The sequence below is a fragment of the Xylaria bambusicola genome, assembly GCF_022495145.1.
Source record: "Xylaria bambusicola strain CBS 139988 unplaced genomic scaffold F5B22scaffold_1, whole genome shotgun sequence".
NCBI classification, from domain to species: Eukaryota; Fungi; Ascomycota; class Sordariomycetes; order Xylariales; family Xylariaceae; genus Xylaria; species Xylaria bambusicola.
Genome location: NW_025953554.1, coordinates 629,802 through 645,296, shown reverse-complemented (window position 1 = coordinate 645,296; position 15,495 = coordinate 629,802). Strand labels below are relative to the sequence as shown.

The 15,495-nt window shown below is 49.4% G+C and overlaps 1 protein-coding gene across 1 annotated transcript; it reads left to right on the top strand.

The window, feature by feature from the left end:
• Positions 1 to 10,802: 10,802 nt before the first annotated feature.
• Positions 10,803 to 15,292, top strand: F5B22DRAFT_640859 (uncharacterized protein; the record flags this gene model as incomplete). The annotated part of the gene is made up of 4 exons (XM_047977901.1): positions 10,803 to 10,969; positions 11,041 to 11,143; positions 11,208 to 13,850; positions 13,901 to 15,292. 4 exons carry the CDS (start codon positions 10,803 to 10,805, stop codon positions 15,290 to 15,292), a joined length of 4,305 nt encoding a protein of 1,434 aa, XP_047836275.1.
• Positions 15,293 to 15,495: the final 203 nt, after the last annotated feature.

The following is a 15,495-nucleotide window of genomic DNA, read 5'->3' as shown; positions in this document are numbered from 1 at the left end:
GAATTGTGCGAACGGCGGAGCAGGCGCGGATGGTACGTCGAGCTCCGAAGCTCATTTATGCAAGCGACGAATGCAACCGAGGCAGAGCGTGGCGTTGTGCCGACCGAGGTGGATCACGGATGTCACAGCGCAGTGCAGCACGGCGAAGGCAAGACAAGACAAAGACAAAGACAAGACAACACACGATGATGAGACACAATGTTCAATCTTGCACGTGAGGGCGTTCTATCTAAGCGATTCGACTCTACCTGGGGGGTGAGGGCATACTGTAGGTCTGAGATGGAGGATTGACGTCGTCGCTCGGGGCTTCTCCAGGATGCTTAGAATTAGGTAAGCACAGAATGGGATGCTCGTCGCTCATCTATGCTTCAAACAGCATAGTGTGATGGACGAGTCAGAAAAGTCGTTGGGCAAATGTGCACTACCTACCTACTGTATCTGACTGTAGTCTGTACCGACCGGTAGATGATGGATGGAATGCTATGCTCCATCTGTAGATCGCCAGACAGCAGCTTCTAGATCCGTGCTAGGCTTGCTGGCGCCCCCCCAGAGCAGAGCCAGACGAGCCAGATTAACTCGATTAACTCATCTCCACTTGACCATCTCCCGTCGCCTTAGCCTATTGCGGCCTGGATTGCCTTGGCTCGGGCGTTTACAGAATGACCATCTCTCCACCTGGCCATCGCCCTCACCTGTCCTGTCAAGCCTGTCCTGTCCTGTCGACTTGTGTGTGTGTGTGTGTGTATGTGTCGTTCATGCTTGCTGGTCCGTCTTCTGCTGGTCCCACGCAGGGCCGAACAATATTTTCTGTCCAGTCGGTATAATAATAAACACCCACTGAAGCGAGCGCAACATTACTGCATACACCGCCCATACGAGCAATCAAAATAACCGTCTGTCTGTGTGGCCTGTTTGGCCCTGTTGCGCCTGTACACACACTGATGGCTGGCTGGTTTCGACGCTCGTCAGACTTTTACTAAGTACGTAGGGCGATGCACTGCCTTGCTCTCTCATTTCGCCCGGTCGTCTTCATCAGGCCACTGTCCCTGATCGATCGTGGGTGCGTCGGTCCACCAACCAGATGATTTTAAAAAAGGGGATGGATGAGTATAGCTAAGTAGTGTTGCCCAGTTAGCTTACCAAATCTCGGTGAACGAGCAAATGGCCGCCTGTGCCAACTTGTCGCATGCGCGCCATCCGCTGCTGTTTGTCAAATCGTGCTAAGTAAAACATCTGTCACTTGACCGGCTCTTTATCTACGCTCAACGGCTCTAGGTACTGCTCACTTACTACTAGGTGGATGGTGTTGGTAAGAGGTCGCTGTATGTTGGTGAACCAATAGTCAAACACTATGAGTTGACCAAGGGTTCAGTAGAAAAGCAAGGCAAAGGGACTAAAGAAATGAAGCATAATTAAGCGCGAACATGTCTGGTGTTGGGGTCTGAAGGTATAGAAAAAATCTACGGTATCTTGGCTATTAGCCCATTTACGGGGACGACCTGCTCATTGATAACATCATCCATCACCTCTTGTCGGGGTGGTGGAGAAACCAGCTTGTTTTGCGCGTGCGCGTGCATGCCCACCCATGCAGATCAATTGTTGTATCTCTCTTTTATTTGTAAAGATTTTGAACCTCATGTTCCTGGTGCGAGGCCAGCCAACACGGCAAGAGAGACGGCCTCGACGACCATGCAGGGTGCCTCATTGGGTACAATCGTCGAGCGAAATGGCCGCTTTCGTCAATGTCTCGCTCGCTGCAGGGTGAGGTGAGGTGGCGGAGGGATTCACCGCCAAGGGTATCAAACAAACAGCAGACACACAATACCTATACCTACACTACACTACCTACCTTACTGAATGAGTGAGTGAGTGAGCGAGGGAGTGAGGACTGTTTGAGCACAATGGCAATTGATATGCCCAGCTATCTCCACGCCTCGCGGCCACCGCGAGAGGTTGTTATCACAACGCAATGAATCAAATACGCCTGCTAAGCAGACTGACTGTGTTGGCAATATATACATACTTACACTAGGTATGCGGTGCACTTGTTGCTGGTTGGACTCGGGCACGCACACAAAACCTTTGCTAATCGAACACTATATGCGCTACGCATGTGGCCAACCGAAGTCCCTTGTATGTACATAATGAGGCTTTGAAACTGGGGGGCCCCCCTCAAGGAGCTGGGAATCCGCACCTGATCGGCTGGCTGGGTCCCAAAATCCGGTAACTCAAAGTCGACCAGGTGCTATGGGGATCTCCAGGGATCTGGTCAAACCTCGTAGCCGGTTTTGTTTGCTACTGTCGAGAACGGAGGTCGGCATGCCGACTCCCCAGGGTTTCTCATCTGCCCTCGACTGCTTACTTGGGCACTCAGTTAGTATATGGTTGAACCGTGTGTGGGGTGTGAAGCTCTTGGCAAGGGATACGAAGCGCCTCTTTTTGCGTTTGGGTGTCATGTAGATAGAGCACTGGGACAATGGCTAGGGAGAAAGGGAAGAGAGGGAAGGAAACCCAGAAGGAAACCCAGAATCACCTCGGCTATGCACTCATATCCTTATCAGTCGATTGGATTACGATACAGACATCGTTGATTTGAGGGGTCCGCTAGAATGAATGTCTTCGAGCATAAAGAGTGAATGAAGTTAATATATAAACTAACGTATCTATTTAAGCTTGTTTTTTTTGGTATGGACAATCATAGGGTCGGGTAGGTTGAGCCGTCCTGGTTCGGACGACGCAAGCCGATTACACACGCAATGAGGCGGGCACGTTTGTTGTGTTCAGCATGACATTCTCAGATCGTGACAACTCTCTCTACTGTAGAGAGAGAGAGGGAGACAGAGAGACAGAGGCACAGTGTGCCACACTTTAATGTGAGACGGCGCGATACTTGCTAGGTACTTGGCGTGGACCCCCATGTTGCAGGTCATCTCTGATTCTGCCGAGAAGGCAGCCAATCGAGCCCGTCGACGCAGGCGCACCCTCGTAGATAATCAGGGGTCCCATCATCATGAGGCAAGGGGCGTCCATTGTGCCCAGGTTTCCAACTTACACAACATACGTGTCTTGCTGGTGTCGCTGTGCGCTAACGATCTGTTCCATGCTAACCAAGAAACCACCACTACCTACTTACACCAGAGCTCCGAGGGCAGAGACGTATGGTCTGTAGTGACCGGGTGGGCGTGCTGTGGGCTCTTCTTCATAGAGAGATAGATCGGTGCATGGGTAGAGGTATTGCGAATCGCGAGATAGGATCTGTCAGTATCAGAATCCCATCACCACAGATACATGTATACAGATACCTACATACATACATACCTGGTACTAGTAGTATCTACCCAATGTACCTACTGCATGTATGTGTAGTGGTGTGTGACCTGATGGTCGTCCTGTCGTCCTGGTCGTCGAAGGCGTCGGAGGGAGGCTTTTACCTACTTGCGCTAGTGTAGCGGTATCTTGCACTAGGAAGACTTAGTGTCCCGTTGCAGCATCTACTTAGTTTGAGGGACGGACCCCAAGGCGTGGCGAATGTTGTTGTTCCATTGTTCGCGAAGAAGCTGTCACCGGGCGAGCCGCCGACGATCAAACAGCCCCGACTCGTAACGAAACTGGGGAAGATATGCTCCTCACCGACGACGACATGGCAACAGACTGTGCCGAGTGGGATTCATTTTGGCCCGGTATCCGTCCTTGGATCTGTGTCTTCTTTCGCGGACATGGCGGGGTGGAGCTTTCGTACTGCCGCTGGAGTGTACGAAGTCTGCCGTGCTGTGTGTGTGTGTGTGCTAGGTATTTTTACCTATTACGTTACAAGTGCTGTCGCTGCCGATGCAACGAAGAACAACTCTCACTTGACTGTTGTAACGACCCTCGTCTGCCCAGGTCTGCATGTACCTCCTCTGTGTACTTACATAGTTGTACTTACATACCTAGTAGATACCGGTATGTAGACCAGCTGGAGCCATACCAGCCACCCTTCTAGCGCGAGAGACCAGAAGGCGAGAAGGCGGTGTCATTGGCGATTCCCTACGACTAAACCTTTTTTTGGCGTCTTGGAGACAAATTGGCGAGACTGGTTCGAATTCGGCTTCTCTGCTTACCTAGGCTGGTAAGGCTGGCTCAGCTAGGACCTGAGACGCCGCACCATCTTTGCGGTAAGTCTTCCTGAATGCTGAATGCAATACATGGAAGTACTATGTATATATATGCCCGCACTGATGGTAGGCAGCAGGCTTGATCTGGGTATATCTGTGTGAATCACCTTGGTGACTATTCACATTCACATTGACATTGTCTGGCGGGTGTGGTGAGTTCGAAAACGCTCGTGTCATCTGTCCCGCTTTCGAGGGGGGCATTGAACCAGTGCCAGGACCTAATTGTCTCTGCAAAAGTTGCATGCGTCACCTTGTTGCGTAACGACCTACTTAGATATGTATGTATGTATGTATGTACTTACCGATGGCAGGGAACGCATGTACCCGCTTGGGCCAACAGCAGAACAGCAGAACATCAGGACAGTCGAATAGGGATCATGTTGGCATCTGCTATCTTTCACCTCCAGGTAGAGGTAATTAGCAATCATGAGTGATTGCATTAGACTCTCATTTCTTGTATGATCTGTCCCATGTATCTGGAGGTGTCATACAAAATGCTCGCCACGCATCCACGCAACGCGCGCACGTAGCCATCCATATCAAGTAGTAGCAGCGGTTGAAATGGAGGGGTTCTGGCATCCACACTACTACCCTAGAGTACATGTACATGTAGCATGGCGTATGCTATGTATATTCTCTGTGTACCAACCAGTATCAGTCTATATATGTACTTCCACTAGGTACTTATTATATCCATGTAGATATGTAGATATGTATGTATGTATGTATAATGTACTGTAGAACGCTGTTATGAAGTACTTACTGTAAGTGTTTCTTAGTGGCGGAGACGGCCAAGTTAGCAGCAGGGTACCTCCACCCAAGCACACACATACTAGGTATGTAGATACTCACTCTGTACTGCTCGACGTGATAAGGTAGATAGGTAGTCCCAGGCTGCGACCTGGAAGAGTTTGAGAAGAGCAATGGATGGCGGTGCATCTCGTCACCTCGTTCCGGAGCTGGCCGAAAGGAATGGTGGTTGTGCGGTTGTTAGAACCGGGAGCTGGAGAGGTCTGCGGATGGTTGCCAGCTAATTTGCCTGCACATCCTATCTATCGAGGTAGTGAGTTGGAAAGTTTGGGTAGTATCTGCATCTCGAGATGCATGCTGGGGCTATGGGCTAAATGTAGACATGGTCGTCGTGATTGATTCCGACACGCTCTGAAACAGTAAGACGCAAAGTCTTAGCAGCCCATACACATTTCAATTTCGATTCCGGGCTCCGAACAAGTCTACGAAAGAATCGACGTTGGAACAAGTTAGCCTATCGATGCTGTTCTATTGCTACATCTCTACGTCGTATCATGGGTCTTCGATTTTAACAGAGCTGAGCTGCGACTCTGCTCATTGAGAAGGGAGAAGAAAAGTGCTAAGACTAGGTACCCGCCAGGAGCTAGTTGGGACCCCAGCGCCTAAACCGGATTCTTAACGAGATATACGATATACACACTACAAAACACGTGTATTTTGTAAGTAGGTATGTAGATCATGTCTCCACAAGACTAGGCATAGGTATCCAGCGCCATGAAATTCAACAAGGCAGGACTGGCTGATGGGCGATGGTGTTATAGATATCGTTCATAATTAGCAAAGTCACCAAGCTCGAGCGCCCCTTCGCTCTCGGACCTGTGTCACTGTATCTCAATGGGCATCGTCGCAGTTGTCGGACTTGAATCGAAATCTAGGTGACGAGATAGCGGATGGAGAGTACTCATTTGAGCGCCGAAAAGGTCGAGGCACAGCAAACTTGAAAAGTCTTTCTAGGCTTAGTACTTAGGTAGTGCCCTGTGATACTTTTTCGGCCGTTTGTGTGATTATAGGCAAGGACCCTGACCATAACCCAATCGCCAGTCGAGGTTCAAGTTGCATACAGTACGTTGTATCGAAGTACATACACTTACAGTACATGTAGGAACGACATGGTCTCGGATGGTCTGTACATATCGTATCTCACTCATCAACCCGGTGAGGAGCCAACGCACCACGGTCAATGTATTGTCATAAATATCGATAGAGCTTCCTGTCCTTTGCAGAAGTTTACGAGATTCCTGATCTGAACTTTCCCCTTCTCTTGAAAGGCGCTGAATTGGAAAACTAGACAGACAGAATACCTGCTTGGATATTACAGAATGTCGTGGGTTTGGGCGTAGAGTAAGTACATGTAGGGGTTGTCATGTACCTAGTGTACTCATAGTAGGTACGCTAAACGACTTGGGAATTGCTCTGGGATGAATGAAGATGGATCTTGCTTGGACGAAACTAGGTCTACCTACTACTGTACGTACTAGATGGGCACCACCAAGGTGCTTGCACCAACCTAACCCACCTAGGCAGAAAGAGAGGCGAAATAAAGTAATAACAACATTCATTTCACTTCCCCTCATGTAGTTGTGGCATTCATGCGGGCTTGGAAGCATCGGTCGTAGAGGTTTTTGCCGTAGTTTGAGGCTGACGAGCTGCATTCGTTTGTTTGCTAGGTAGCTTGGTTGTTTGTTTCCCAATGATCTTAACCACCACAAAGACATTTATTTTCCCTCGACCTTTCGACACCCCCATACAACGTCAGTGCCAAATGCAAGCTGGTACCTATTCCAGTATGTACATAGAGCTAGGTATTATAGGTACCCATTAGGGGACTTGATGAATATTGCTCTTTACATGTGCTTTCGCGGCCACAGGTACACCAGGTTACTCAATTGTTGCCCAAACGTACATGTATTTTCCACGGATGTAGGTAAAATAGATAGGCATGTACAATGTTAAGCACAGCGTTACACTATTCGACACCTCAGCCTACCAAAGTACCTCCTTAATATACGGTACGCTGAAGGACTGAGGACTAGAAGAAAACCAACAGGGGCTGTCCCTGTTGAGGCGCCTGCTTGACATGACGCTAACAGGGACCATCCACTTATTATCCCTGGAGAACACCCAAAAATGGCCCGCTGATCCATTGATTTTCTGCAGTTGTAAGGATACAACTTACACCACTTGTGTGTACACGTACTGTACTATGTAGTAGCGTATCAATAGCAAGCAAGCTGTATGTATACCAATCTTTACTGATTTAAATAGTAGATATGTAGATATATAGATGTGAAATGTTAGCAGTAGGTAATAGATATGGCTTCATGTTTATATATACAGTATACTAAGTTGATAACTATATTGAAAGACACTTCAAGTAGGAAGGCGGGCATCCAGCTCATACCGTAGGTAAATGGTCAAAGGCCCGGATTAATTGTCCAGAAGAGCCCTCACATTTAGGGCGTTGTACGTGATACTTCCAGGCATGAAGTGACCGTCCTCATCTACTAGGTAGTATGTACCTACATAGCACCTTAGCTGACCATCCTACATCTCGTCGCCTTATTATCGGATACCTATAGCAGAGAACCTCGAACTTACTCAAGGTTGAACGTTGTGAGAGGCGGTATTAGCTAGGTATCTATATCGTGGTAGAGGATATGCGCTATGGATTTGCAAGGTCATTTTCAGACCAGACACTGACTGCGCTGCCTCCTCCCCTGTTCTATCACTCAACCGCATGTCCCATTTACTCGGGCTCCACGGCCTATATTACCTACTTACCTAACTATATACCTAGGCACTGCCTACTTATGTAGGCGGAGCTTTCGGAAGCTGATAGAACTCTGAGATTCGCAGAAGCTCAATGGCGAGTGCTGTTCTAAGAAGACGGATTGGATTGTCTTGTCTCTTTGCTTTAACAGACTTCATTCAGTTATTCTACATCAACAGACAATAACATGTGCCTGGTGAATCACCCTACCTCTGCCAAGCCTACTTGATTGAGGCACCCTCCTTCATCTGTCCAGTTATCTGGTAATCTATATTATCTAGGTACCTCCATGTACCCACCAACTTGGTTGGGCAAATCTTATTCTGGACATTTACACTACCATAGTCTACACTAAAGATAGCTTGAGGTAAGGCAGTGTAAGTTTCGATCTGGTCGGTGCAAGACAATCGTCACGACGTTGTCTCCCACCCTACCTACTTCAGTTTCTGTATGCTCTGCCCCTAAATTTCGGCTCGCCCGTTCTTCATTCGACTGTCTAGTACCTATTTTACATACAGCATAGCATTCTCTCGGATCCTGCTGAGGCTGGTAGATAGCAGATAGATAGACACTTCGAGTTCACTTAGGAGATAGGTATTCTTTTTTCCTTTGCGCCTCGCGTCATCTCTGGCCCAGATACAAATGTACGCATTGCATTTAACCACAGCCCATCTAGGATAGAGAAGTACCTAACCGATTGTCTGGCTACACACACAGGTACTTATCAATACCGGTACTTGCTTAGCTCTGCACTGGTAGTAGGCACCTCAGGTAACACCTAACTCGACCTCGTTGAGGACTCATATAATAAATAGTCTAGGTCATCATCGCAGAATCTTGGCCTTCTCCAACAAATCTCTTGAACCTCAACCTGTTATAGTCTGCACTTTGCCTTCGCTCTTCTATTTCTATATCCATACCCATATCTATACCCGTATATATACTATATACTCATATATCAGTGCCCCATTGCAGGATATACCTGTTAGAAGGACTACGCTTCGCCGCTCTCTTATACTCGCCGCACTTCGCTTCTTCCCGGCTGTCGCTCAACTGCACGGCAGGGCCCGCTCTTCATTCGCTTCTGACACTCGTCTCCCTGACCTTGTCTCTACTTCTATCTTCATAGGTACCTAGGTACATACATGCCTACCTACCCACTGTACCTAGTGCTACTACATAGGTAGTGCCGCTTCGTCCAGCCCAGCGAAGAAAATAACAACAACAAGAATAATAATAGCAACGACAACAATCCCCCCCTCCCCCCTCCCTCAAAACCTTCGACGACAGCGGATTCAAAAAAGCCAGGTCGCGGGGCTGCCCAAACAAAAGCTCGGCGCCCACCAGCGCCCGAATCGTCTTCGGTCGCACAATCACGCGCACTATCGTCGGCGTGTACATTAGTAGGTATGTACTGAAGAGGTACCACACACAACACCAGGTCTCGAGAGCAAGACACAGTGCCCAGGGCAAGGCACCTGGACGCACTAGCATTGACAGTACGGTAAGTGTACATCAGCCATTCGCTTGTGCTGGGTCATGGTGGCCAGTCAGCTTCATGTACCTGCCCGCCTGTCAGTGGGCTTACCGGGGGGGGTCTGGGTAGACAATGGCCAGGCCCCACCTCTGGCAATATTGGGATCCCACTATTGGGGTACCCATTGTCCAGACGGCAGAAAGTACCTACCACTACATGCCTACTTACATACTTCGTGCTTGCCTACATAGGCACCTACATACATACCTAGGTACCGAGCATGTACAGGGCCAGAGAGCTAAGTATTGCACTCCTCTGTCCTGTACCTACCTAGGTACATACATGCCTAGGTACCTAGCCCAGGTAGCCCAGGTAGCCCAGACCAGGTCCTGGCTCCCGCTCCCTTTCTCCCGCTACCACTGCCGCTCTTGTTCTCTTACGCACCCACCATCCGCCCATACCTATCCATCCATCCTCATCACTACACCACCACCACCACCACCACCACTTCTTTGCTTGCTTGCTTGCTTGCTTGCTTGCTACTTTCCTACCGGCCACATCACACGCCTCCAGAGCGTCTGGCTGTTTTTTTCTTTTCTCTGCTTCTTCTCCTCTCCCCTCTCCATCGCTCTCATTCTACCGCCTTTGGTCCTTTGGTCATTTGGTTCTGCCACTTCACTTGGCTTTGCGCTCAATCCACCGCTTGCCGCTGCATCGAAACCTGTAAATATACTCCACCTTTGCCTGCTGTGAACTTGCCATGATACTAACCTGGTGCCCCGATCTCGTCAACTTCACTTACTTTCGACTTGCGCTAACCTGTCTCTGATCTTTTCTGGCAGAAACTATCTTCGGCCATAGCCTCCATCTGGTTCAACCGACGTGTGTCTTGCTGGCAGCCCCGACTCGTCTCTGGCGTCCGCACATGCAAACTTGACTACCTCGACAACTGTCACCAACATTGCCACTATCACCTGTTGCTGCTGTAGAGCTATATGTAGCCTGAAGCTTTTGCTTTGCGCCTTCATACTCACCGTGTCTGCACTTCACCGCCAGAAGATCTTCCAGAAAATCTTCCAGATTCTCTTGTCGACTCGGTATCCGTGAATGATGGCATGATTGTCTACTTTCGAACAACAACATCAACATTTGGCGCGCTTGCACGACAGGTCACAGCACAGTGAACGTCTCTGCTGTGGCTGTAAGAGAAATCCTCAAGAGGTCGTGCTGTGTATCTATTAACGATTGCGGGTTGGCAAATTGGACCGAACCAGTCTCTCACGCCTCGTTTCACGGGTTTTGAGCCAGGATTCTGAGTGCCATTTTGAACGACGCCCATCTCTGAAACACTTACAGCTACATCGTAGTTTAGACCATCTCACACTATATGGACCTACCTAGGGATTAGAAGGTATCCCTGCGACTCTTGTTGGGGGTTATGTGCCCGGGTCCAGCCCTCAAGATTTGCGTAAACCTGATTTTCAAGAGTATCCTGTCGAGGTACGTCCCCCACACGCCTGATAACGGCAAATCCTTACTCACCGGTACTTGCAATTCGTAGACTTGATTGACCCTCCTCGCTCTCGCGGCTATGGCCGCCAATATTCAGCAAATTGGCGCGAACGCGGGCCTTCGACGACCGCATCAAGCCCAACTCTCTCAGCTTCTCTATGCACAATTAATGACACAGAATGTGCCCACTACTGGCTGGCATACTTCTGTGACTCCACAGACTCGCGTGGGGCATGCGATGAATATGTAAGTTAAAGTTTAATCACAAGCTTAGGCTCAAGCTTTTCGAATATAATATAATACTCACAGCTTTGCAGCATTACCAACTCATTCCTAGCAATGCCACAGGCCGACAGCAGTCAAGTAATAAGTGTTGGTATAACATACGAGCGAGACGCGTTTACAACATCACCAGATAAGGTCAGTGATAAATACATGGCCGCTGTCTACGGTGTAAATACACAAAGATACTGATCTGCTCTAGGCTACATACGAGGCGCGACTCATGACGCGCGTAAATGAGCTATTTAGGAAGCGACAGGCAAATGAACAAAACATCCATCACAACCTGACTGCTCAGGCAGCTCAAAATCAGTTGATGATGAATCAGAATATGCAGATGAGAGGGATGAATCAACCCTTGCAACAAGGATTTCAAGGTCTTCAACAGATGCAACAATCTCCAACCAACCAACAAGGCCAGCCCAACATGGGCGTAAACAACAACCCCAATGGACTTGGCACGAATTCTAACCAACAAATGTTGCAAGCGGGAGGCCAGATGCGTCCGCAAATGGCAATGCAGGCTATGCAGGCTAGAATGGCGGCGAATTTAACGCCTCAGGAGCAAGCCAAAATTCATCAGCTCGCTGTCACAAAGCTCCATCAGATGCCCGAAGCAAATCGAACTCAATATCGCATAATGGTACAGGCAAAATTGGGACCGCAATTACTGGCTCAGTTACAACAAGAAAACGTGGATCCTCTTATGTACTTCTTTCAAAACCAATTTACGAATGGCTATCTGCAAACAAAAGGCCAGACTGGCGTAAATCAAATGGGGATGACAATGCAAGTCCCTCAGCAACGATCAATGAACCAGCCCGTTCAACAGCTCCCAAACGGGCAGACTGGAGACTTCAGTCCCTTTTCGAATGTAGACATTATGAACCAGCAGAAGGCAGGTTTGATGGCTCAAGAAGCAGGCCAGATGGTTGTCCCAGCTAGCGGCGGTGCAGGCCGCAATGCAACACCGCAACCAATGGGTTCGCTACCTGGTCCTAACCAAGGGACAGGACAACCCATCCCGCATCAAATGCAACCACCCTTCGGTGCTCACCAACCGAGCCAGCAACTCAAGATGGACCAAAGAGCCGCTCAGAGCCAGGCTCAGATTCGGGCACAAGCGCACGCAAAGCAGATGCAAGGGCAACCTGGAGGCCTGAATGGCCTAGGAGGTACCTCACAAAGTCCTGCAATGAACACACTAAATGCCCCGGTGCGCCGGACACCCATAGCCATAGGTCAGACTGAAGGACAGCCACAAATTGGTCAAGGTAATGTGGCGTTTGGACAGCACATGATGGATCCTCGATTCAATCAAACGGGCCAGCGGACCCCAATAGGACCCAATGGTAACATGAATAATCGGAATCAGATGATACACAATGCTTTAGCTCAGATGCCCGCGGAGATTCGGCAACAAATAATGAGTTTGCCACAAGACAAAATTCCCGAAATGATTATGAGATGGAATGCCAATCGAACAGCCGGTACGATGTCCGGCCGTCCTCAACCGCAAGGTGGGCAATTAGGACCTGGTAATCCCATGGCCCAGTCAATGGCACAATTTGCACCAGGCACTAATATTCCTGGCCAACATCCCAATCTCGGTACGCCTATGAATCAGCAGAGCCAACTGATGCTACAACAAATGAATCAGCTTCGAAATCCTAATGGGCCTCAAGGAACCATGGATCGTAATGCGCTGATGGACAATATGCCCGTACCCAAAGAGATCTTGGATCAAGTGCGAATAACGTCGGCACAAGGGGGGGCCATCCCTCTTGAAAATAAAAAATGGGGTTGGTTCAAACAATTCCTCATTCAGAAGAATGTATCTCAACAGCAAATGAATCACGTACTCCAAATGCAAGCGAGACAATTTGCAGAAGCCATGGCGCAAAATGCGAACAAAGCAGCGAATGCGAACCCTGCTGTTACAAGTTCACAGGTGGCTCAGCCTAATATACCACAACAAGGCGCCCAACCAAATGGTCAATTGACTCACCAATCAGCCCAGCCTCTACCGAACCCTCCACCGAACCCAGCTGGTGGCAATCTAAGCATCGTGATATCGCCTCAAGAAATCCAGAATGCCAAGAAACATGAAAAATTCAAAGGCTGGACGGACGAAAAGGTACGAGCAATGCTTATGCAAATGAAAACGCAAGCATTCAAGAATCGGGCAGCAGCCCAAATGTCGGGTACACCAGCTCAGCCGCCTTCAGCACCTCAAGTGTCACAGCCAACACCCGCGGCGACAGCACCAGCTTTGCAGTCACAGTCAGCAAATGGTGCGGCTGTGCCACCGAAACAGCAGAATGGAGGTCCTGAGACTAGCACGACCAGTCCGGTGTCACAGGGGCGGAACATCAAGCAGCCGCAGAATAATAATACACCGAGTGTGACCGTTCCGCCTACGGTGAAGACGGGCACCAAGCGCCCTATGCCGGATGATGGAACTGAAGTACCCAACCCTTCTCGCACACCTGTCCAGCGATCGCAACAGATTCCACCTCAAATGCCTCACTTCACCGCTGAACAGCTGGCCACCCTAACACCAGAGCAGCGGCAGAAGTATGAAGCTATGGTGAGGAGTCGGCAATCAGCCCCAACTGCTCAAATGTCTGAAGATATGTTACGCCTCAAAGCCATTGGCCAGGAACAACATCAAGCAGGCGTGAAAGAGCAATTGCCCGATATACCGATGACTCCTGAGCAATATCAGGACACGGCGCAGAAGGTTCAGAATATGTGTATCGAGATGAACAAAGTTAGTAAAGTGTTAGGCCGATGGTATTCTGCAACCCACGATGACGCACGTGCCAGGCTGTTTTTCAAGCTGGTAAGTTCTTGATAGACCACATGTTTCGATATTGAGGCTAATATTTATAGCGAATGCGGTTGGTTAAGCAATACGCCGATGGAGAAAAAATGTCTGTACTAAGGGATAAGTTTTCCATAACGCCAGCAGATATGGAACAAATTAGGGGTATGTTTGAAAGCGTGGCTAAAGACTTGTCGACACATTTTCCAAACATGATGAAGAAGAACCCGAGCCAGCAGAATTCATCAGAGCCTGCACCCACCCAGGGAGGGTCTACACGCCCAGGTGCCCCAACCGCTCAACCCGCTCCACTCAATGCAGCAAACCTCGAGAAGCAGACACAGGCCTATATAAAGATGCACCAAAGGAGCAGCAGCAAAGCGGGACAGCCTCCCGCAGCACCGACGACCGCGCAGCCCCCGTTCCCCTTTGGAGCACAATCGCCTGACGGCCAGCCAACATATGCTGGAAAGCCTTCAGTAACCCAGGACAGTCTCCAGCTGCCTGCACGTAAACGGCCTAAGACCGAAGCTAAAGCGGGAACGGGTACCGGCCAGAATGGATCTAGTGCCAATGCATCGCCACAGGTGCCGAAGCTGTCCTCCCCCGACATGAGTAAGCGGCAGGCGCCCACCGAGGTCAGGCAAGCGTTACCCAAATTCACATGCCCAGAACAGCACTGTGAATTCCGCCTCATTGGATTCCCAACAGAAGATGCTCTACGCAAGCATAGGGATGAAGAGCACATCAAGCCCGCAGAAGATCCTTTCAAGTTTGCCACAGAGAGTCTTGCCGAAGTACTCGGCTTGGATGCAAATGGCAAACTTAAGAAAGCGCCCACGACTGTTGCAAACAATCAATCACCAGCGGATGCCTCTAAACATGGCCCAACCCCGGTTGTTAAGGCAGATGCCCCCATGAAGAGGCAAGGCAGTACGACAGGCTCCAAGCCAAGCGAGCTGATCAAGACGATTGCTGGCAAAACGAGCACACCGAAGCCTGAAGCAGTGGTGAAAAGTGAGGGCGCAACTCCCATCGCGCTACCCAATGGTGGCGCCATCCCACAATTTCAATCTAGCGAGCTCCTGGGCACCACAATCGACCCTCAAGAACTGTTGTCGGGTGTCACTGGCCTTGAATTTGGTGGCGATGGTGCGATATCTGATATGAATGTCTATCGATCCATCACACCTAACGACACGCCAGAATCTTTTAAGGATAGCGCATCATCCGAGCCAAACAGCGACTTATCAGAGGGTGTTGCTTTAAACGTCACGTTGGACATGGGGTTCGGCACGTGGGATCCATTTGCGCTCGGCCATGACGCAACAAGTATGGATATGGGAGGCATGGACTTGTCAGGTCTACCCTACCCGGGCTTCACATGGGACGAGGTCAATCCAGAATTCGATAAACCTTTCTCCATAGATACGTCTTTTTTCCAACTCGACGCGTCATGATCAAGCCAGTTGTGCCCGTACCTTGGTCGTTTTGGATGAAACATGGCCCATGTAGCCAAAATTTTTATCCTGGGGAAACGTGGGGGGGGGGGGGGGGGGGGTATATATTAAGCGAAGAAACCTAAATTTACGAGAAAAAACGATTTTTTAAGGGGGCATGAGCAAGAGCATTTAAGGATTATGTTAATTGTGGGGGAGATAAA